This window comes from Myodes glareolus, chromosome 7 (genome assembly GCF_982192425.1).
Source record: "Myodes glareolus chromosome 7, mMyoGla1.1, whole genome shotgun sequence".
In the NCBI taxonomy this organism is placed as follows: Eukaryota; Metazoa; Chordata; class Mammalia; order Rodentia; family Cricetidae; genus Myodes; species Myodes glareolus.
In genome coordinates, this window is record NC_142032.1 from 6176735 (window position 1) to 6200039 (window position 23305).

The 23305-nt window shown below is 43.3% G+C and overlaps 1 protein-coding gene across 8 annotated transcripts in view; it reads right to left on the reverse strand.

Annotated features, from left to right (window-relative positions):
• The window catches only part of Vti1a (vesicle transport through interaction with t-SNAREs 1A), a 313453-nt gene that overhangs the window by 117815 nt on the left and 172333 nt on the right, over nucleotides 1–23305 (reverse strand). For 6 of the 8 annotated variants that reach the window (XM_048423304.3, XM_048423309.3, XM_048423302.3 and 3 more), the window contains one exon: nucleotides 483–553. In XM_048423304.3, coding sequence (XP_048279261.1) covers nucleotides 483–553 — 71 coding nt within the window. Of the gene's footprint in view, nucleotides 1–482; nucleotides 554–14642; nucleotides 15248–23305 lie in introns of those variants that run through there. The other 2 variants (XM_048423305.3, XM_048423307.3) reach the window with 1 other exon arrangement.

Below are 23305 nucleotides of genomic sequence, written 5' to 3' on the forward strand. Positions count from 1 at the left end.
GTGACGCTCACACAGACTCAGTTCCTAGATTCAGAGGACGACCTGAGAAGATTTAAAGTGGATACTTGAACAGGATATAAAAGCAAATGCCTCACACATAGTTTAGGGTTTAACATTCCTGTGGGAATTACTCATTAATACATGAACGTGCAAAGTCCTAAAACTGCAAACACAAAGGAAAGGCAGCTGAGGAAGAGCGAGGGTATTTTCACAATCTCTGTCCTCAAAGACCGGTGCACCAAAATCTCCCTCAGTGGCCTGCTTCTTGCCCAGAGGGCACTCTGAGATGAGCAGAGTCGGCTGTTTTGTCCACCATCTCGAGCTCTTGTTTTCTCTTCCTATAGGTGGCCCTTGTTCGCCCTCGTCTTTCTGAGATCCCTGGCTTACAGCTACACCGTCACTGTCTGTGTCCGTCCCAATGACCCTTTATTGTATGGTTTCCCATTCAGGAACATGTAAATGACAGCATGATTCATACTCACTCGCTCACGTGCCCGCTGTATCTTTTCTCTGTCATGACTAAGGTTTTCCAACATCTCTTGGCCGATTTGCTCTATGGAAAAGAAAAGAAAATGTCAGGAATGGTAGCATAGGATACATGTGGACACCCAACACCCCCACAAGGACCAGAGTGATCATGGATACAGAACCAAGATGAAAGCAGTGTCCTTTACCTACCAGATACATTTCAATTAATGTATTTGAAATATGTAAACAGTTTTTGGTAAATTTACCTATCTTGAGGACGACTGGGTGCAATTTAAAATCCAATAAGCAGGCTGCAGACAATCGGGCATCAATGAGTTTACAGTGAAGTGACTTTTTCAAGGCCACTCAAACAAGTTCCCATCAAGACAGAGGAGAGCCCAGGTTTGTACTTCATCACTGTACAGTGTTTGATTTTACAAACTGAGAGCAACAAGGAGGAGTCCTGTCAATCTCCTACGGCATTGTTTACCTATGTGAGCCAACATCCATTATAACAGTTGTGCTTTTAATGTATGCGGTTCTTAGTGTCCGCAGCCACTGCATCTAGTGGAAGCTAGACTATCCCTTTGCCTCCACACTCCTGGAGGCAAGAGCTCGTTCGTGTGTTATCAGCAGCTGCAGACTCTCCAGTCAAATCAAATTCCTGGAGCACTCCACAGCACTTTGACTGCAGGGAGGACTTCCCTGACACAATGATAGCATTCGCCTGCCACCTGGCAGTCTCTCCTTCTGACCAGGCACTAGGTATGGCCTGACCTTGCAAGACACAGCTGATTTGAATGTTTTTTATTTTCAGTCCCATTCACTGTCACCAGATTCATAACAAAAGTCTGCAATATGGATGACCACAAAGTCATTATTTCAGGAAAACACTATTCAATACTACTTCCTATCAAAATGGACCATATTATAATACCCAAGTTCAAACAAATGGAAAAGAGATTATTGACGCTGTGTCTAACAATTAGTACTTATGGGAAGAATCAAGAACCAAAAAGAATGTGGTAGAGAGGAAAAAAACCCAACAAGTGTTAAATACTGTTCTTCCAAGCCCTTGGAGCACAGCCCCAGAGAAGGTAGCCCTGGAAAGCAAACCTAGGAGCCTCAAGTCTGTCAGGTTCGCCAGGGAAACTCCACTCTGAACCTATCTAGAATCCTCTACTCAAGGAATCAATCATACTAGGTCAAGAGTTGGGCTGTTCTTGAAGTCATAAGCCACACCCACAAACCCCTTATTTCCGGGACAGGACCCAGCAGCACAAGTATTAAGCCCATCTGGCAAGAGAGGAAAAACTTGCAAAAATGTGACCCTGGTCATCTTTGATGGAAAGAAAATCCTTCATTTCTTAGCTACTTGTACTTAATATGTTAATAAAGAAAATCCCAGGCAGACACATTAGAGATGGTTGGTCTTATGGACAAAAAAATAGAAAAGTAAGGAGACTGCTTTGGATACAATCATTTGTCAGACAGATTGGATATTTAGGGATTCTTTAAGTTAAAAATTACAACATGGTTAGTTTGGTCTTTCTTGAATTATTTAAGTTAAAGACACTCATTGAAAATACCAGTAAAGCATTCAGGAAGGCTGCAGAGCTGGCTCAGGGGTTATAGTGCTGCCTGCTCTTCCAGATGGTCAGTTCCCAGCACCCACATAGCAGCTTACACTGTCTCTGTCACCTCCATCCTGGATATCTCAGAGGACCAGCCATGCGCAGGGTGCAGACACATGTACAGGCAAAATACCCACACACATAAAATCAGACTAATAAATAGTACTTGAAAAAAAAGGGGGCTGGAGAGATGGCTCAGCGGTTAGGAGCACTGGCTGCTCTTTCAGAGGCCCTGAGTTCAATTTTCAGCAACCACACGGTGGCTCAAACCATCTGTAATGAGATCTGGTGCCTTTTTCTAGCATGTAGGCATACATACAGAGAGAGTACTCCTACATATAAAATAAATAATTAAAAAAGGAAAAAAGAAATTCAAGCTCACAGACTTGAAACAACGGCAAATGTGATATGCCACATCTACACTTTTTAGTTCCCTAAATTTTCCTGTGGTCATGGCAGGAACAGCTACCATGCACCTAGGATACAGTTAGAGATGCACGCTTTATAAATAGTGTCTCTGCTGACCACTAACTATCTTCCTGGGGTTAGGAAACAATGGGAAGCACAAAATAATACTGATTTTTGCATGTTGCAGCTCTACATGTCAGTGTGACATGATGAATGAATTCCTGGAAGGAAGACTTCCTTCCTGTCCTTCCATTTTCTCCACAGAGGTCCTGGGAATCATCCTGGGGATACAGCACTCAAACACATAAAATGAATTGCTTTTACAATTACACAGAATCAATCATAGTGTCTGTCCTCAGTCCTTTATTTATAGGGCACACTCTTGCAAAGGGTCTCTAGGTAACACTGCATCTCCTCTTCAGCCTTTCCATAGTGTATACAACAGGCATTCAATGCTTTCCTGTCTCTGAGTGAGCGGAACTAAGAAGGAAACAGGTAACCACAAATCTAGCAGGACACTTCCTGCAGGACCTGCCTGGCATCTCCAGTGTAGATAAGATCCAGGCTGAGGAGAGCATATCTTGGACAGCATCATGCCTTTTCATTCATGAAAGAATATTTGACAAATTACATACACTCATCATGAGGCAAACATGAGGGAATCTTTAAGAGAAATTGGATCTGTACTTCAGTAATGAATGGCTTAAAATATTCTCTATGAAAAGTCATATGTGACCGAAGCTTACATCATTACAAATATAGCTGGAAGAAAAAGGTGCCTCAAATCTAATTCAGCACACAATGTTCCATTTGATAAATATATATTTTTAAATTTTCGCCACCATGCTAAGAGCAGTACACTCTCCAGAGGGTACTCATTATTCCTCAGCACAACTGTACTTAACTCTCTTTTTACAACCTTTGTTAAGGATGTGGTTTCCAGAAAATTATTTTTAAAAGTGAAGGACACCAGTTAAGTCTTCTTTAAATTGCCAAGAGGAGACAGGGTTATTTCCCAACATTTGAAAACCCCATTAGCAGTCCAGAAGCAGGGGGAAGGTACCCACAACAACACAGTAGTTAGTATACATCTGGGTCACGTGTGAGGTGCAAAGTACACATCTGGGGCATGTGTGAGGTACAGAAGCACACATCTGGGGCATGTGCGAGGTGCAGAAGCACACATCTGGGGCATGCGTGAGGTGCAGAAGTACACATATGGGGCATGCGTGAGGTGCAGAAGCACACATCTGGGGCATGCGTGAGGTGCAGAAGCACACATCTGGGGCGTGTGTGAGGTACAGAAGCACACATCTGGGGCACTGTGAGGTGCAGAAGTACACATCTGGGGCATGTGTGAGGTGCAGAAGCACACATCTGGGACGTGTGTGAGGTGCAGAAGCACACATCTGGGGCGTGTGTGAGGTGCAGAAGCACACATCTGGGGCATGCGTGAGGTGCAGAAGCACACATCTGGGGCACGCGTGAGGTGCAGAAGCACACATCTGGGGCACGTGTGAGGTGCAGAAGCACACATCTGGGGCACATGTGAGGTGTAGAAGCACACATCTGGGGCATGCGTGAGGTGCAGAAGCACACATATGGGGCGTGTGTGAATGCAGAACACACATCTGGGGCGTGTGTGAGGTACAGAAGCACACATCTGGGGCACTGTGAGGTGCAGAAGTACACATCTGGGGCATGTGTGAGGTGCAGAAGCACACATCTGGGGCGTGTGTGAGGTGCAGAAGCACACATCTGGGGCGTGTGTGAGGTGCAGAAGCACACATCTGGGGCATGCGTGAGGTGCAGAAGCACACATCTGGGGCGTGTGTGAGGTGCAGAAGCACACATCTGGGGCACGTGTGAGGTGCAGAAGCATACATCTGGGGCACGTGTGAGGTGTAGAAGCACACATCTGGGGCACGCGTGAGGTGCAGAAGTACACATCTGGGGCATGCGTGAGGTGCAGAAGCACACATCTGGGGCATGCGTGAGGTGCAGAAGCACACATCTGGAGCGTGTGTGAGGTACAGAAGCACACATCTGGGGCATGTGTGAGGTGCAGAAGCACACATCTGGGGCATGCGTGAGGTGCAGAAGCACACATCTGGGGCGTGTGTGAGGTGCAGAAGCACACATCTGGGGTGTGTGTGAGGTGCAGAAGCACACATCTGGGGCGTGTGTGAGGTACAGAAGCACACATCTGGGGCACTGTGAGGTGCAGAAGTACACATTTGGGGCACGTGTGAGGCACAGAAGCACACATCTGGGGCATGTGTGAGGTGCAGAAGCGCACATATGGGGCGTGTGTGAATGCAGAACACACATCTGGGGCGTGTGTGAGGTACAGAAGCACACATCTGGGGCACGTGTGAGGCACAGAAGCACACATCTGGGGTGTGTGTGAATGCAAAACACACATCTGGGGCATGCGTGAGGTGCAGAAGCACGCAGTGGAGCCACCTAAGAGCTATTCTGAAACACGTGTTTCATGGACCGTAGAGCAGTAGCTGCACAAAGGATGAACATGTGCTATTTACCAACAACCTGAATTCTAGACATGGTGACTAACGTAAAGGGAGAAAGCTGAGGGGAGATGGGTGAGCACAGTCTTCCCAGATCGGTCATGGACATTTGGACTGTGTTCTTGGGCAAAGGGTTTGGTCTTGCACCCCAGACTTAAGTGTTGAACTCAGTGCTGAAGAGCCTTTGGAGTTCCTGACACAGGGAAGGTAGCATGCCACAGAAGGCAGTTTTCACCATCTCTCTGCACTTGAAACTCAAGACATGAGGGGTTTCAGCTTCCACTATGATGTAGAAAGTGCACAAAGGAGGATTTCCCCAGAAACAGGGAAACAGACAAAATAATCGGTGAAGTCTTGGAGGAGCGGCAAGTGCAGGAGGTGCACGGAAGCTCCTGTGAGTTCTAGAGAGGTCCATCACTGCCTGCGGGAGGGACTGTGAGTAGGTCTCCTGTGCAGAGTGAGCGCTCAGTCTGAGTGCTGCTGTACAGACAGGAGGGAAATCAGGCAGATCACATGACCACGTTTGCTCCTGGGGTGCAGTGCAGTCTAGCTGAGCAGCACCCTTCAGGCCAAGCTGATGATCTGATCATTCCCCCTCCATACCCATATGCACTTAGGAAGAAGCGACAGCGAGAGGCCTATTGGAGGAGCATTCCCGCATATTCTCACACAGCCTCACAGCGCTTGTGTTGACACACTGTTGGCAGAAGTCTGTCTCCGTGTGGCACACACATCTGAAGCTGCAGGTTAACCCATGCTCAGATTGGAGACTAATAGTTTTGGTTTGTTAGTTTTTAATTTTGAGGCAGAGGCAGGGTATGCAGTTTAGGGCGGCCTCAGACTAAAACGTACCTGTCCTCCTATGTCAGCTCCCGAGGGCTGAGATTATAGGTCTGCACTACTATGTGTGAAGAGAGTTTCCACTCTTCCAGTAGCATCAGCATAGGCTGGGAACACAGTGCCCACAGACAACGCCAGTCTGCCGAGAGATGCAACGCAGCAGCACCCGAGGCTGACTTCCGGAAGAAGCTGACTGCACTACAGTCCTAGCACAGCAAGATGTTGTCAGAGGCCACAAGCCCAGCAGCTTACACCCCAGGACCCACACTGCTTCGTGTACAAGACACAAATGGCAGGAAAAAAAGAGACAACAATCAAGAGAAAACATCACAGATATAAGCAGACCAAGTGACCTGAGATGGGGGGATTATCAACAGACTTTTGTGGGTAACCAGTGAAAAGACAGGTTTTCAAGACAAAGCAGATAACTCTAAGGAGAGAAATAAAATTTCAGAATGCAAAGAAATAGTTTCTGAGATGAATCAAGTATTGGTCAAACAGAAGAGCCTTGAGTAGGAAGGAAGAATCTTGAAGATAGGTTAACAGCAATGATCCAAATCGGGTGACAGAAGTTAAGAAAAACACACAGCACAAAGTCAATGTCTGCTAGATGGTTAGAGGGGGCCTCTAACTACATCATTAGAGATCTCTCCCAAGGAAGAGACTGGAGACAAAGGAAGGAGTAAGAAATACTCGGAGAACAGCCCAAACTTCCCAACTGGAATAGCAAAGGTCAAAGAAATTGAACTGATCAGACAAAGGTGTATTCTATAAAAGTCAAAACTGGTCCTAGTCAAGTTTCTCAAAACTAAAGGGAAATAAAGGTAGCTAGAGGAAACACACACACACACACACACACACACACACACACACACAAGAAGAATGGAGGTTAAATTTTTGTCATAAAAATTGAAGACAATAGACCATTCCAAAGTGTTGAAAGGAAAAAAAAGTCACCTTAGTAATCTTCATCTAGCAAAAATGTCCTTTAAAAGAAAATGTGAGGTGTGTGTGCGATATTTGTGTACATATATGTGTGTGTATGTGTGTACGTGTGTGTACGTGGCAAGAGCTTTACTTTAATGTCTTCCTCATCTGTTTTTCATCTTATTTTTGACACAAGGTATCTCACTGATCCTGGTATAGTGATATCTTATTTATGTTTTTAATAAATAAAGCTTGCCTGAAGATCAGAAGGTAAAACTAAGCCACTAGAGGCCAGGCAGTGGTGGCTTTTAATCCCGGGATTTGGGAGACAGAGATAGATGGATTTCTGTGAGTTCAAGACCACTCTGAGCTACAAAAGATCAATGTAGAAACAGATCCAGGTGGTGGTGACTCCCACCTCTAATCCCAGTACTAGGGAGTCACATATCTTTAATCCCAGTCCCAAAGGAGATTCTAAAACAGGAGGAGGCAGAGGTCCAGCTCTGAGCCTGCAGTCACCCAGTCTTGGTAGAGGTAAGATTTTTCTAGTAGCTTGGCTGTTTTGCTTTTCTGATCATCAGCTTGAACCCCAATATCTATCTCTGGGTTTTTATTATTTGTGCTATGCCCTGGGGCTTGCCAGACTAGCTGGCCAGCAAGTCCCCGGATCCTCCTGTCTTCAGCTCCCCAGTAGCACAATGCCCATCTTAGCTGGGTGCTGGGGTCTGAACTCAGTCCTTCTGTGTACAGAGTAAATGCTTCACTTCCTGAGACATCTCCCTAGCTCTTAAACAGATTTTTCTCCCCACCCCCCCACCCCGCCAACCTCTCTTCCTTTATGGAGACAGGGTCTGACTATGTAGCCCTGGATAGCCTGGAATTCATTGTGTAGACCAACCTGGCCTTGAACTCACAGAGATCTGCCCACTTCTGCCTTCTCAAATAAACCAATTTTCTGACAACTAAAAGAGTAAGAAAATTATCCCCCAGGAGTAAGTTATGGTAATTGTTAGAGAAAGTTCTTTCGGCTGAGCAAAAGTGGTATCAGACGGAAAGTAGGATGTGCAGAAAAGAAAGATGAGCTCCAGAAATGGTATACTCATACAAAAATAAAATTTTTTTCCCGTTCTAGTCTTCAAAAATAATGGACTGTGGAAAATAAAAATGATAGCATAAAAGCATGTGCAGAGGCAATACATACAAACCCCCAACGCACAAGACAGAGAAGCAACGAGAAGCATGCGGGTCCTGAACCTGCAGATCAAAGGGACGTGAAACGAAGCTGTTTGTGCAGTTCTCTCTGTCCAGCCGCTTTCCAGTCACCATCCCCCAGACGAACAGTATGGTCACACCCAGAGCATATACACCCGTGCTGTACCAAAGGTTATAAGCAACAGAGAGATGATCCAAAATAGCGGAGGGGCATATGTAGGTTACACGTGAGCATTGAACCAAAATGCCCGCGGATCCCAGAAGCCAAGGGATGCTGCACTGGCTGCTAGCTCTTCGGTTTTGTGAGAAATCTAACTCAGGGATGGAAGCTGTGGTCCTTCTGCTTCCTAGTAAAACAGAACTGAACAGGCAGACGCGACAGTAGCAACTGATTAAGTAAAATAAAGAATTCAGTTTCTCGGTGGCATTAGCCATGTTTCAAGGGTTCAATACCAGCACAGTGACTACCGTGCTACCGTGTGGTAGCAGCATGGATACCCGTCTCCATACTGACCTCTCACTGCCCATAGGCTTTAACATCCATTCCAAAGGAAGGAAGAATTTCACTTCGGGTTAACTTTAGGGAAAACACTTCTCTGAGTCTTAGTTTCCTTTGATGTAAACTGAGAGTCAGACCGGTCCATCTGGCTCTAAAGTATGAGGACACAACGGCTCTGAACACAAGGCCTGTTTCTTGGTAGAGTACAAAACCATAGTACAAAAGTCAAGTCACTGATGCAGGGTATAGGATGAGGGACGCAGGATACATGTCTAGAGAAACAGCCAATCAACCGATGTATATGCTCTAGGCTTGTGTGTGCCTGTGTGTGTGTGTGCGCGCGCGCACGCGCTCATGCCTGAGTGTGTGTGTACGTGTGTATATTTTAAGGGAAGTTTGTTTGAACATTTCCTCCACTGCAGCTGAGTGTATGCTCTATTTTGCTTTAGGATGATCACATCTATCATTAAGCAATTAAAAAAATCATTAGTGTTACTTTTATCAAAGTCATAGTAGCAGAACCTCCCCTTAGTTGCTGGTTTCCTGCAGATAATTAACAGATACTGTTCCCAGGGCCCAGAGACATCAGTCAGTGGAGCTGTGCTCCCAATAACTATGCACTGGAATGAGCAGGTACTATGCAAATTGAGGTTGTTAAACAAAAGCAACAATGTTAATTACAGCTCCATTCAGAACTAAGAGTGAATGGGCTCTATTCTGTGAGCCAAGACCAGGACAGCAGGAAGGACGCTCCTTCTTCTCGCAATTCAATAAAGAACATAAAAGGCAGGAGATGAGGGCAGAAAACCTGAATGGGAAGCTGTCAAAACATTCCAAAGGCTCACATGTGGAATTCACCCAACGTGTGTTTGCTTAGCGTGTTCAGTGTCATCCAGCTTCCCAGGGTGAATGAGTTACTCATTCTAAAAACAAAAAGAAAAAAAAAAAACCTAACAGAACAAAAACCCCTAAAGTGCTGCAAAAGAACTGACAATTGACTGCAAAGTAATTAGAAAGCCTTTTGAGAAGTCATGATGGGCTGAGTCAATCACTTCCTGGACTCCAGTGAACCCTGAATACATTTCTGCCATTGCTAATATCCTATTCTAACCATCTGCTTGTCCAGGCTAGCAAACATTTTCTTTTTAAATCAAACACCATTTTAACCATTTTTCAACTGATTGGAAACAGCAATGAATTAAAAATAAATTTATCTGTCTGTCTGTGTGTATGTGTGAGTTTATGTGCGTGGAAGGGCATGCAAGTCTGAGAAAAGGATGTAGAGGTCAGAGGTCAGCCTCCAGAATTAGTTCCCGCCTTTCACTTCCTTTGGGACAGGGTCTCTTCTTTTTGCCAGTGTGTATGGTAGGCGAGTTGGCCCGTGAGTTTGGGATTTTCCTCCTGCCTCCCATCTCACTGAAGGAATGCTGGGAGTACAGATGGCTTTATGCCGATCCTGGAGATGAGTGATTTCCCCACTGAGCTGTCTCCCCAAGTCCTGAGATTTATTTTTTAATGGTAGACTTCACAGCAAAAGACAGGCTTTCAGCTACTTTGGAAATGTGAACTACCAGGCAACATCGAGTTTCCACCTTAACTGGCAGACACGAGCTAGGACTGAGTAGTGTTGCCTGATGGGGAGCTTGATCCTGTCCAGCCTACCACTTCCTCCCTAGCCTACTTGACTCTTTTATGCTCCCTGTTTGGCTAGGAGGAATTGGAGATTGTGTGTCCTGTCTTCAATGTTATTTCCCATCATATCAGCAAGCTCCTCTAGAGACAACACCACGTCTTACCCTTCTGGGTGGGTGTCGCAGGCCATGAAAGGTGGGCCATGAAAGGTGGGCCACAGAGGTGTTCAGGAAAGGCAGGCCACGGCAGGTGTTCAGGAAATACTTGTTTGCCATATACTGTTCAGGAAATATTGTATGTTGAATATATCCAAGTTGTCTTCTACATACTTATAACAGAATTACAGATATATTAGAAAAAAAGTACGTTTTAAAGTAACTGCAAAGATGAGCACAGGAGATACAGATAAGGGTGTGTATGTGTGTGTGTGTGTGTGTGTGTGTGTGTGTGTGAGAGAGAGAGAGAGAGAGAGAGAGAGAGAGAGAGAGAGAGAGAGAGAGAGAGAGGTGAGGTGGGGATTTCCCTGACAGGGCTGCAACAAAGACACAACTCTCTGAGTGCTGGGTCAGTAGCTTTGCAGTTAAAAATAAGGGAAAACATTAAACGACTTCTATTGGAAACACATTACAGCTTGTGTAGCAAGGCAGTCTGACACAGACAACAAAAGCATTATCAGTGTTCAAAACAAGGCTTTTACAACGACATTGGCAACAGAAGGATGGGGCCAGCCACATCTACCCCATCATTCCCATGAAAGATTACAGCATGCTATTGGTAAATATTAACTTTCTGTCTCCTGAAAAATACAATGAACAGAACATCATAGAAGGAATGATTCCCACTTAAACTTTTTGAGGTGAACATATTTTTGTTCTTTTAAAAAACAAGGAGTGGAATTCAGGTTCTGGCTATGACAAACAATGCAGCTACAAACATAGTTGGGCACACGTCCTTATGGTACGAATGAGCATCCTTTGGATCTATACCCAAAAGTGGTATTACTGGGTCTTGAGGAAGGTTGTTTCCTAACCTTCTGAGAGATTGTCACACTGACATCCAAAGGGGCTGTACCAGCTTGCACTCCCACCAGCAATGTTCCCTTTTCCCCACATCCTCTCCAGCATAAGTTGTCATCAGTGTTTTTGATCTTAGCCATTCTTACAGGTTTAGGACGGAATCTCAGAGTTGTTTTGATTTGCATTTCTCTGATGACTAAGGATGTTGAACATTTCCTTAAGTGTCTTTCAGCCATTTTAGATTCTTCTTTTGAGAGTTCTCTGTTTAGGTCTGTACTCCATTTTTTTTATTGGACTATTTGTTCTTTTGATGATCAATTTCTTAAGATCTTTGTATATTTTGGAGATCAGCCCTCTGTCTGATGTGGGGTTGGTGAAGATCTTTTCCCATTCTGTAGGCTGTCGTTTTGTTTTGTTGACCGTGTCCTTTGCTTTACAGAAGCTTTTCAGTTTCAGGAGGTCCCACTTATTAATTGTTTCTCTCAGTGTCTGTTACTGGGTTCTATTTGGGAAGGGGTCTTATACAGGCAAAAATAACTGCAGTTTAGGTCATCAGGCTATTCCTAACAGCAGGCGAAGGAGCAGGGAGGAGGGGAGATGGCTCAGTAAGAAAAGCTCTCATTCTGCAAACACGAGGATGTGTTGTAGCCTCCCAAGAGCGGTGTCAAAAGCTGAGTGTGTAAGCATACAGCTAGTACCCTAGCACTGGTTTTTGGAGGAAAAAGGAGAAGCGCAGGGGTTTGCTGTCAGCCAGTATAGTTAAAATGACAAGTTCCAGAATTGAGAAATTCTGCCTCAAAAGCTAAGGCAAACTGAAAAGGAATTGAGGAAGATGGTTTACATGGACCAACCATGTATGTCCATGTGTATTGGCGAGTGTCTGTCTGAGTATTTGTTGGGCCATCCATGTGTGTCTATGTGTATTCGTAAGGATACGCCTGAGTATTTGCTGCCAGGTCTTCCCGCTCCAGGCCTAGATGGGAACCGCTGGATTAAGTGACTGCAGAATTGTTTGCATAACAGCTATAGCATTTTATGTTGTGACAAGCAACACACAGGAGCTCTAGCTTCTCTTGGGCCTCAGCACAGGTTTGGTTATATTCCCAGCCTGTAGTCACCCTGAGTGCTCCTGACTGACAGCAGCCAAGCACCTTCTCCTGTGATGATTGGCCATTTGCAGGTCTGTGGAGAAATGCACAGTAAGGTGCTTGTCTACTTAAGAATCTGTGCTGACGTTTTTGTCTTAAATGGTAAGAATTACTTCTATATATTCTAGAGACTACAGCCTTATCAAATATGTGAATTGTGAACACTTTCCTTCTGCTGCCTTTTCAGTTTTGCTTTTTTGATAAGCAAAAAATCTTTAAGTTAGACAAAGTCTGATTTGTCTATATTTCCTTTTGCTGTCTGTATTGTGGGTGTCATATCTAAGAACTCACTGCCACCACCAGGCTTCAAAGATTTCTCATTCTGTGTTCTCCTGAGAGTTTTATACTTTATTCTTAGGCCATACGTTTTGGTCCATGTTGCTGTTGCATGTTTTGACCCAAGTTGACATTATGTTGTGGGAAGTATTTCTGTATATGTGTTGCTTTTATTGGTTAATGAATAAAGCTGTTTTGGCCAGTGGCTTAGCAGAATAAAGCAAGGCGGGAATTCTAAGCAGACAGAGGAGGAAAGAAGGTGGAGTCAGGGAGATGCCATGTAGGCGTCACTGGAGAAAAAAGACACCAGCACACTGGTACTGGTAAAACATAAGCCTTGTGGTAAAATATAAAATAATAGAAATGGGTTAGCTTAAGATGTAAGAGCTAGCTAGAAATATGCTTGAGCTATTGGCCAAACCATATAGCAATTGCAATTGATATAGTTTCCATGTGATTATTTTGGGTCTGGATGCCTAGGAAATGAACAAACAGTCTCCATCTACAATATTACATGTTTTGACCCATGTTGACTTTACAGTTTTGGCCCATGTTGATATTATATAATTTAAGCCATGTTGATGCTACATGGTTTGAGCTAAGGGGCCACAGTTATATTTTTGATCATACAAAACATTTACAACTCAACTGGAAGTTACCTATGTATAACATATATATCTGAACACAGACTCACAAACATGTATCCATATTTATAATGCAAAATAATGAGCTACTAATATTTTTAAAATATAGTCTTTACAACCTAAATGTCCCATGACCAAAGAATGGATAAGGAAAATGTGGTACATTTACACAATGGAGTACTACATGTCAGAAAAAAAATGACGTCTTGAAATTTTCAGGCAAATGGATGAGTTAGGTAACCTAGACCCAGAAAGACAATTATCACATGTACTCATTTGTAAGTGGTTTTTAAACATAAAGCAAAAAAAAGCCTACAAATCACAATCCCAGAGACCCTAGACAACAATGAGGACCCTAAGAGAGACATACATAGATCTAATCTATATGGGAAGTAGAAAAAGACAAGATCTCCTGAGTAAATTCGGAGCATGGGGAACTTGGGAGAGGGTTGAAGGGGAGGGGAGAGGCAGGGAGGAAAGCAGAGAAAAATGTAGAGCTTAATAAAGATCAGTAAAACTATATGTATGTATGCATGTATGTATGTATGTATGTATGCATGCATGCATGCATAGCACTGTTCTGCTGTTCGGGTTGATAAGCTAAGGCTATAAAGCCTGAAAATGTGTAGTATGTTTGCATGAATGAAGTTCACACACACACACACACACACACACACACACACACACAAACACACACACACTCACAGGGACTGAATAACACTATATGGCAGAATAGCCTTATATTTTAGGCACTGAAAGTTGGGAAAGTCTTTGAGAGTTAAAAATTAACAAAATCTGGTCAGGGAGGAGAAGGCTCAGTGGGTAAGGTACTTGCTGCTGACCCTGACGCCCACACGGTGGGAGCGGAGAACTAACTCCCACAAGCTGTCCTCTGATCTCCACTCATGCACAGTGCATGAAGGCCACCTTAACTAGAAATTATTAACAAATTTAAGACAAAGGAAATAGTGAAAAGGGGACAATGACTTCATGGCCCATTTCTGTGGGATTTAAAGGTTATGTGATCTCAGCCATTATGTCTCAAGTTCAGATGTATGGATGCCAAGATCTCTAAACTGAGCCCAGACTACTGTCCTCTAGACCCTACTCCAGAAAGAGACAGAGAACTCTGGATTCCCCACAGTTACGCTGCCCTATGACATTAAAGAAGGGCAAGATGAGCGCTGAGTGAGAGTGTAGCTGGTCAGGGGCTAGGGCTGGTGAGTCCAGGAGATACAGGCGACACTTCTGCAGCTGAGAACGTGAGCATCAGCTGACCTCAGAAGGACCGGCACAGGCAGCACAGCTGGAGGCTCTTGGTAAAACCCTAGAGTTTGCTCTCGTTTTGCTTTCTTAGCAAGCATTGGGACACAGAGAGTTTCTAAAACACAGAGCGAATCAAAGTCACTATTGTTTCTAAATACAACAGAGAATTTATTAGACTTCATCAGCAAGGCTCCACAGTGAACTTATTGGCATAGTTCTAGGAAGAATTTTTAATTATATTTGACTGGGCTCCATTAGGAGCCACTAAAATCAAGTCTTTTACTGAACTTCTACACAAAACATCTGAATAAGTTGAGATGGGACTTTTGGAGGGAAGGGAAAAAGCATGCAGCTTTAAATAAGCCCTTGTGGGTAAAATGAGTTCACTCACTGAACACACATGCAACAGAAATTTACTGCAGACAGGCTGCCACAAAGCACTGTGAGGCACATTTTGCTCTCGGGTTATTTTTACTTAAGTTTTGATGGCTGTTTATTGTCTGTGTTACTTTATGCCATAGCACTGACTCTGTACCCACAGGAAGGAGATTACTATTAACCTTCCTACAGCCAAGGCACTCAGAGGCTCAGAAGAGGCCAGTGATTCAGCCCAGACTGGCTGGTATTCCAAACCCTTGACAGAGCCCTGAGCAGATGGTCGTGGCCAGTGGCGAACACCACGCTTTCACTTGTCCACCAGTGGCTAGCAGCACAGGCAGAATTCTGGCCTGCCGACTTAGAACTGGATGCTGCAAAAACAAAGAAGAAAACAGGAAGCTCAAGTAAGCCTGGATATTTTCATGCTATAAAACAAATGCACAGAATACAAGGTAAAGTGGGGGAAAAAAGTACCTTCTACTTGAAAGAAAGAAAAGCAAGGTGGGTTTTCTAAGCACACCAGTCAGATCCTCGTGCGGTCTGTCCCCAGGCCCAGCGGGCCCATTTTTTCTAACTTTCTCCTATTATCAATGCACAATCCCCAGGCCTCTTTTTTGGGATTTTGTGTATTTGGTTTTAGTGCATACTGACAGGAAGAACACAAGATTCTGAGGCAGAGTGGGTCACTGCTGGCACCACCTTGTGTATATCTTCATGGAGTCCAGGGGGTGGCAGGTTTTGATTTCACCATTCCAAGTAAACACCACCCAAATCTACTCTCTGTGTAAATGTCACATCGTGGTGATGATTTCCACATTGTAAGACACAGGATGCGGCTTTGTGAACCAAAGCCTTCTTGGATGAAGGAGTCTGGGTTGAGGGAGTTGCCGAGGTAGGTTTGGCTGCACAGCCCAAGGTAACCTCAAACTCACGTTCTTTACAAGTGCTAGGGTTACAGGTGCTTATTTTAACTTTTTGTTCCTTCGAAAAGAGAAGACAAACTGCTGTTTAAAGCCCGTGCAATTCCCCAATGTTGGTCAGCTTCCCTCACTGTCTTCAAGCTTGGATACAGCCAATTCCACCTTGAAAGGGTGTGATGTGGCTGTGTCGGCATCTGCAGACCGTGGCCAGGTAGACTCATGCTCTTGTCTCCCAGGTGAAGAATATATACGGAGCAAACTGTTCATGTCTTGGGAAGAATGCAGAGAAGAAGGTGCGGGGTCCTGCCATACTCTTCTAGAGCATGCATCCAAGGCTCCTAGCAAGTCCTCTTTCATAAAAATTCCACTTCCTCTCAATAGTGCCACCCTGGAAATTAAGCCATCAGCCTTTGATCATTGGACTTCAACATCCAAGCTGTGGCATCCTTGAAAGACCGATAGCATATACCCAATTTCAAAAGTTATATTATTCTTATTTTTATTGTGGAAATCCTTAGTCTCATCCAAAGGGACAGGGATTAACCCTCAGTAGTGTGGCTGGTCCTTTAAGAGAGATGAGGCCTGTATCCTTTCCGACCAGTTTAAGACACCAGGATGCTCTATATCAGGGTACGTAGCTAAAACCTCATCTCTAACTGCCCAATAGTCATTTAAGCATCAAGGAAACCGGTGAGAGGACTGCCTGCCCCATCTGACCTTCTGCAGCCTGGGACACAGCCCAGATTACAGGTGAGAGTGTCAGCTCGGCTAGCCTTGAGTGTTAGCTCAACCTTATAGCAGGACCTAAAGCTGCCCAACACTAAGAAGAGAAACAGTGACCTCATCACATTAAAGAAAAAGACTGGAAAAGTGACCCACTGAGTCCACCAAAGCATTGCCATAGAAACACATCAGAATGACATGACACATAAGAAATATCATCTATGTATCTAACATACGTCAAACTTCAGCAAACAGTATGTTATCTTAATATGAGAATTCCTCAGTGAGGGATCATGCCTCCTGTAAAGGCAGAGAGGATTTCTGATTGCAGCCAAATTCACAGAGGCATTACTTGAAGAAAAGCATGTGAAGTCTCTTCTAGGAGAGAGAGTGGGTCTCAGGGTTCTGCACCTTACCACCATTTCCAGGGGATCGATGAGAGCCTACAGCAGTCACTAAACTAATAATATACAAGAAATAACACCATGACCCACTTCAAATTAGGGGTGCCGGTTCAAATTTGGGGCTGCCTCACCTTGAGAACTCAGACAATAAAAACACAGAAGGAAAACTTCCTTTTCTTTATTTTAAATTTTATACAAACAGAAGCTTGGGAAGCTGGCGAACAGCTCGGCAGTCTAGAGACTGGCGGTGTGTAGCGTTCTTTGAATATGAATTAGCAGTGGGTAATGGCAGCATATTTATGAGGCCTCTTGCCGGGTCCTTTCCTCCTGTGAATGCTGTATAATTCATTGCCTGCGCCCTGACCCCAGTGCGCTCCTGTTCTGACAAATCATACTTGATTAAGACAAATCTTTATTAGTTAGCTAGTCAACTTCCCCATTTATCACTGGCAAATCCCATTCTCCTCTTCAGGAGCAAGGAAAGTGATTGAAACCTTCACAAACAACAGCAAAACCACCCCGAACAGCTACATAAGGGTGATATATTTCTCACAGACACTGCAAATAAAACTAAAGTTTCAGAGTCTTCGATGGTTAAACCAGGAATTCAGGAGGTATTCAGTACGCACACAGACTCAAACCCCTACACATCTCACCCAAGCCAAGAAACTATTAATTGTGTAATCTATTTCAGGATTTTTATCTCCGATTAAGCTTTTTTAAAAGCAAAATGCGATGTTCTTTAAAACTGTGTGGCAAAGCCTCGGTCAAAGTGCTGAGACCATAAAAGGAAAAAGACTTTTTAACATACAGAAAGTTTATGGTCCCCACCAAAAAAGTAATAACAACAATCACAATATCTAAACCGTAGAACTGAACGTGGTAGACTGAACTCAAGATCATCGTCGGTTCTTTCACAGGGTGGGGAAGTGTGCACTCTCAACTGTCTGCTACGTTCGCCAATTCCAGTATGGCTCACCCTGAGTAACTGGGTGTTTTTATAACAGTTGATCTCACTTGGGTGTCTAGTGACCCCAGAACTACTCTCAGACCCTAAAAAGGAAGCCATCGCTCATGAAGCCATACACCATGCACCGAGTCTGCCGCTCAACATGGAAAACAGTGTCCTGCCAACAAGTTTCAGAAACTCCCCATCTCACAAAGGTACACAAAGGCCATCACCTTCCATTGCGCATGAGATGGAATGAAATGCTCACCTCAGACTTTCTGTTCTCCAAAGGTTACTCTTGTGCCTCACTCGTAGGAGAAAGTTCATTTTTGGCTTTTTCGTGTTACCAAATCAATCCAGAGGTATAATGGGTGTGCAATCTCAAAATCCCTTAAGAACAATGCAGGTACAACATGCCAATATTTCATAGTATTTCCACGTGAGCTCCTATATGTCCAGAATTGTTAATAAACAAATCTATTTATTACCAATGGAGGAAGCCCATTTTTGCTCCCAGATTCATCAATGAACTGCTGGTTACACTCTATGGCACAGATATAGTATTTCACCTTTCTGATGCTCTTATGTGTTACATGGGAAGTGTCACTCAAAACATTTTGCATGTGGGGGCTGTCTTCTGTTTGCCAAAACTTCCCATTTAGGAAATGTGGATACACCTTGAGAAATGAGGTCAGAGCTTGGTAGGAGAAACTTCAAAAGAACACCTAGTGCAGTGGGGAATAGTGTGTTGATGGTTTAGAAGCAGGCAGGCTCTGATTAGATGTACGGGCTTAGAAGAGATCGCCTCTGAACCATCCCTCCCTTGCCCAACGGTCTCTCATCAGGATCTGAGAGCAGTAAACAACTACTGCAAAACTGCAAATTGCCGCGGTCTTTATGGAAAACTTATTTTAGTTGGAGGGTGGGGGTGGACTGGAGAGTTATCCTCTTTATAATGGGCCCACAGAAATATGGGAAACATTTTGAAATTGCCTTTAATTTATTCCATGAATTCGCTGCCCATTTTTTTTGATTTTTTTTATTTAGAAAAGTTGGTAAGAATAAACTATTCTAGAAAGGCTAACCTACTTGTATATTGGCAATTCATTTGTATTTTAATAAATAAACCTTGCCTGAAGATCAGAAAGATAAAGCAGTCAGGTACTTGCTCATGGAAGCCAAACTTAGGTCATAGGAAAAGTTAGCAGTTCAAGCCAACAGAAGGTTTTTGAGAGCCAGCAACACGGAGGCATTGTTGGACACCACGAAGGACGAAGCAAGGTCCACACACCCAGCAGCTCATGACCAAATGAGATGGAGTGACTTGAAACCCACCTTTTAAACAAAGTGTAAACAAGATACAAGTGCTAAGTGGGAGCATGTGTCAAAGCGTTGGGTCAGCCAACATGATGGTCCTCTCCAGAAGATTCGTTCAGCATCCTTGTCCTCAGAACCCACGTCTTGACTCCCTCTCAAGACTTCTTGCTACACTATGCTAACCTGACTGACAATGACGCTGACATCTTTTGATAGAACTTAAAACTGGAGTGTGACTTATACTCCTCACCACCCCATCCCCGAAATGAAGGAACCATTGCTCGCTCTTTCTTCTGGGAATCTGTATCACGCTGACCCGAAAGTCTATGATGGTTTTTTGGATAATATATAGGAGAGGTCACATTTCTAGCAAAATCTGCCAGTACAGATGTTGAAAGGCACGTGGGACATACCTATCATGTGAGATACAAGCCAAGGTGAATGATAAAGATGGTAAGATGTCCTCCGATTATGGAGGTCAACCCCTAAAAACATCTTTTTATCCATTTATGTGTCCATTCACTTCTACATGTATTCATTTATTATTGCTTTTATGTGCGTGTCTATGTGAGTTTATATGTACCGTGTGTATACAGGTATCCCCAGAGGTCAAAGGTGGGCACTAGGCTCCCTGGAACTGTGGCTATAGACACTTGAGTTGCCATGGAGGTGCTGGAAACTGAACCTGAGTCTTACGCAAGAGCAGCAGTCAGCACTTGGCTGCTCAGCCATCTCTCTGCCATGGCTCTCTTATTTGTTAATGGTTAATCTTAATTGTCAACCTGATGAGAATTAGAATCACATGGACTTGGTCACATCCACGCAGGTCTGTCTAGGTTAGTTTGATGGAGAAAGGTAGGACCACTCTAAACATGGGCAGCATCGTTCCCAGGGTTGGGGGTCTCAGACTAAAAAAGAGAGGAAGCATCAGTACCTTTCTGCTTCTTAAACATGGGTGCAATAACCAGCTGCCTCAGGCTCAAGCTGTCATGATGTCCCTGCCATGATGGCCCATTGCCTGGAACTACAAGTCAGAGTAGACCTTCTTTCTTAAGTTTACTTTTCATCCCTGGGATACTGGCCACATACTGGCAGTAAGGAACTAGGCGGCAGGGTACGGCTATGTGTCTTTCCTTTCTACATACAGTCTAGCATATACACCACACACTTCCCTCAGATGAATGGATAAATACATGAGTGGTGGGAGAAAGAGCAAGAGGAATAGAGGAAAGGAGAAAGTGGAAGAAGAGAAACCGGCAGTAAAAACTTTCTTGGCTACAGAGGTTATGGCAGTCAGGATAATTCTAGAACTGGGAAAGATTTGGGTGCTCTTTAGTCCATGAGAACTGGATTAGATCACCTAAAGGAAAGTGATTTTTATAATTGGCCTATCTTATCTTAACTCCTTATTTTATGTCCTATGTCACACATAATACAGAGACAGGAAGTTCAAGATCGTGTAACTGCTGTGGCTACTGCTTACCAGAATTCACACACGGCCCTGGGGCATGGTTTCTAACAGTCCAATCACTTTGCAATGGTGGATAAAATCCTTAAAGGCCAGCGTCTACCAGAGTCTTGGTCTGGACTCTCCATGTTAGTGATGCTATCTGAAGCTTGCCAGAGATAACAGCTACGTGGCCATGCATACCCTATAATGAGGGTCAGGGTTAGACCAGGTGGCAGACAGGTAGGGAATGCACTTTCTCCTCACGGTTCACTTACTTATGACCTGACTGAATTCTGGAAAGATTTAAGCAGTGTATATACTTAGCTATTGTAAACTGATCCCTCATTCATTGAAAATATATTAACTGAATGCTTATTACAAACCAGGCATGGGACTATAAACCAAACGTGACATCAGGTGATCATTTGTGAGCTAATAGGAAAACAATGATTCTTTGAAAAGTGGAGGTTAAAAAAATGTATTGAATAATTTGAGGTCCTTTTTTACTATGCATTTATTTAACAGAACAGGTTCATGGGCATTTATATGAATGTATACATTTCTATAAAGACCAACAAATGTCAAATGGTTGCAGTGTTTTGCTATACCACTAAATGAGAGGAAACAAAACTATTCTTTAGTGTAGTATAATTTTATCATTGTACCAGTATAATCTGATATTCTATTACAAACACTTAGTAGAGAAACCTAATTCTGCTGCAAATTTTAGAATGTGTTAAAATTGATGTCAATGTCTCAGTAATTTCGCAGTTTAAAAAACAGTTAGAATGTAATGACTACACTCCACTTGATTAAAGCATTTACAGCTCTAATCAAAAACTGACAGCAAGATCAAAGATGTTAACTTAAATCTCTCCTCTAATTATGTTTAAAATGCCACACCTCAGGTCTGTCTCTCCTCTTCTTTTTCAAACCAAATTCTGCTTAAGAAAGATCTAACACTTCTTAACAGTTCATTATCCAATAAAACTATTCAAAGCTTAAAAGCAATCTACACAATTAGTCAGGACCTCAGGGAGTCCACCGGTAGTCTTTATTACAGGACTTCATATTAAAACACCTTAATTATATTTGTCAAATGGATTTCATTAAAACCCATCGTCACTTTAATTTTCATATTTTGACAGTGCTGGCATAGGCATTATTACCACCTGCCAGGCTAGGAACTACAACAAAATCGTCAAATTCCTTCAAATCCTAAGCAGTTGCTTTTATACCTGACTGATGGTTTTCCCTGTGTGGGGGAAGCTGTTGCAATTAGGAGAATTAAAATTTCCCTATGTAAATTCCACCCAGAATACACACACATACGTATATGCACACACACACTATATATTCATATATATGTATATATGTATGTTTCTCGCAGGTGCAGGGAAAACAAACCACGCCGTGCCGGGTTGCCAGCGTGTTCTTCACAGAGGATGATGCACACACTTTGCCGTGCATCTGAATAGCAAAGCCGAAACATCAAACAGAATGTGCTATGACTCAGTCACATCACAGCCATCAGGACTTGAAAGCCAGGACATTTTTTTACCTCCTATTCATTATGCTGCCATATTTCATAAGATGTACGGTGTTCCTGGCCACTCACTTGAGATTTGATTGTATTTTCATTTGCCACCGCGACATACACCATTGAAACAGCAAATGGAAAAAAGAGTGCATGCATCCTTTCTCTAGCTATGCAGTGTTTCATGTCAACAGAGATGCAATGTTTACAAGCATTTCCTAATTCATCTGGTTATGCAACTTTGGGAGAATGGAGGCATGCACAATAAAATGCAAAGCATTTCTGTGTTTTCCTCTGAATTTTCTAAGTGTTTGGCAGCTATGGAACACTGAAAGATAATTTCATAATCATCTGCTTTTCAAAACTTCTATGTTTTTCAAGTATTAAACATAGAATAAGCACAGCAAAAAAAAATTCAAAGAAAAAACAGAACATACTTGCAGGCTCCAACAAAGAGATGGCTTCTGGCTTATGTCAACACATGGGGCTCTGTCCAATGGTCTCCCGAGTAATAATCACCTTGCATTATGAATACTTTAAGTCACAGTAAACTGTCTTAGATTATTTTGAATGGAGCTCGAATTTTAACAAATTCAGAAGACATTAAAAAAATCATAAATTATCGCTGACTTACATGTCTCAAAATTTAATATAAATGAAATAAAAATCATGCTCTAAGAATTAGGTGTACAGAAAATACATTTAAATACAGCTCCAATTTTACTGTTGCCCGGAAGCCTTTCATGATCAACTTTGATGGCAATGCTTCCCCTTCAGTCAGAGATCGATTCATTATCTGGGCCACTGTTGTAGCACACATCCTCAGGCATGGTGTGTCCTCCTTCCCGCTGTACCCAGAGCCTAGCAGAGGGCCTAGTTCTGTATGCGCAGTGCCTCTGTTAAAGAATGACTGGCTGTGTTCCCTAACCTCGCCAGAGTATGGGATGTCTCATTAGTCTTCTTCCATATAATGTTTTGTAAATAGTAGGCATTGGAAGCACATGTATGTATGTATGTATGTATGTATGATGTATATATATATACATACATATATACACACACACATGCATTTATATGGTAAGTTTGAGTGTGCACATATATCTGAAGACACATGAAATTCTATGGATAA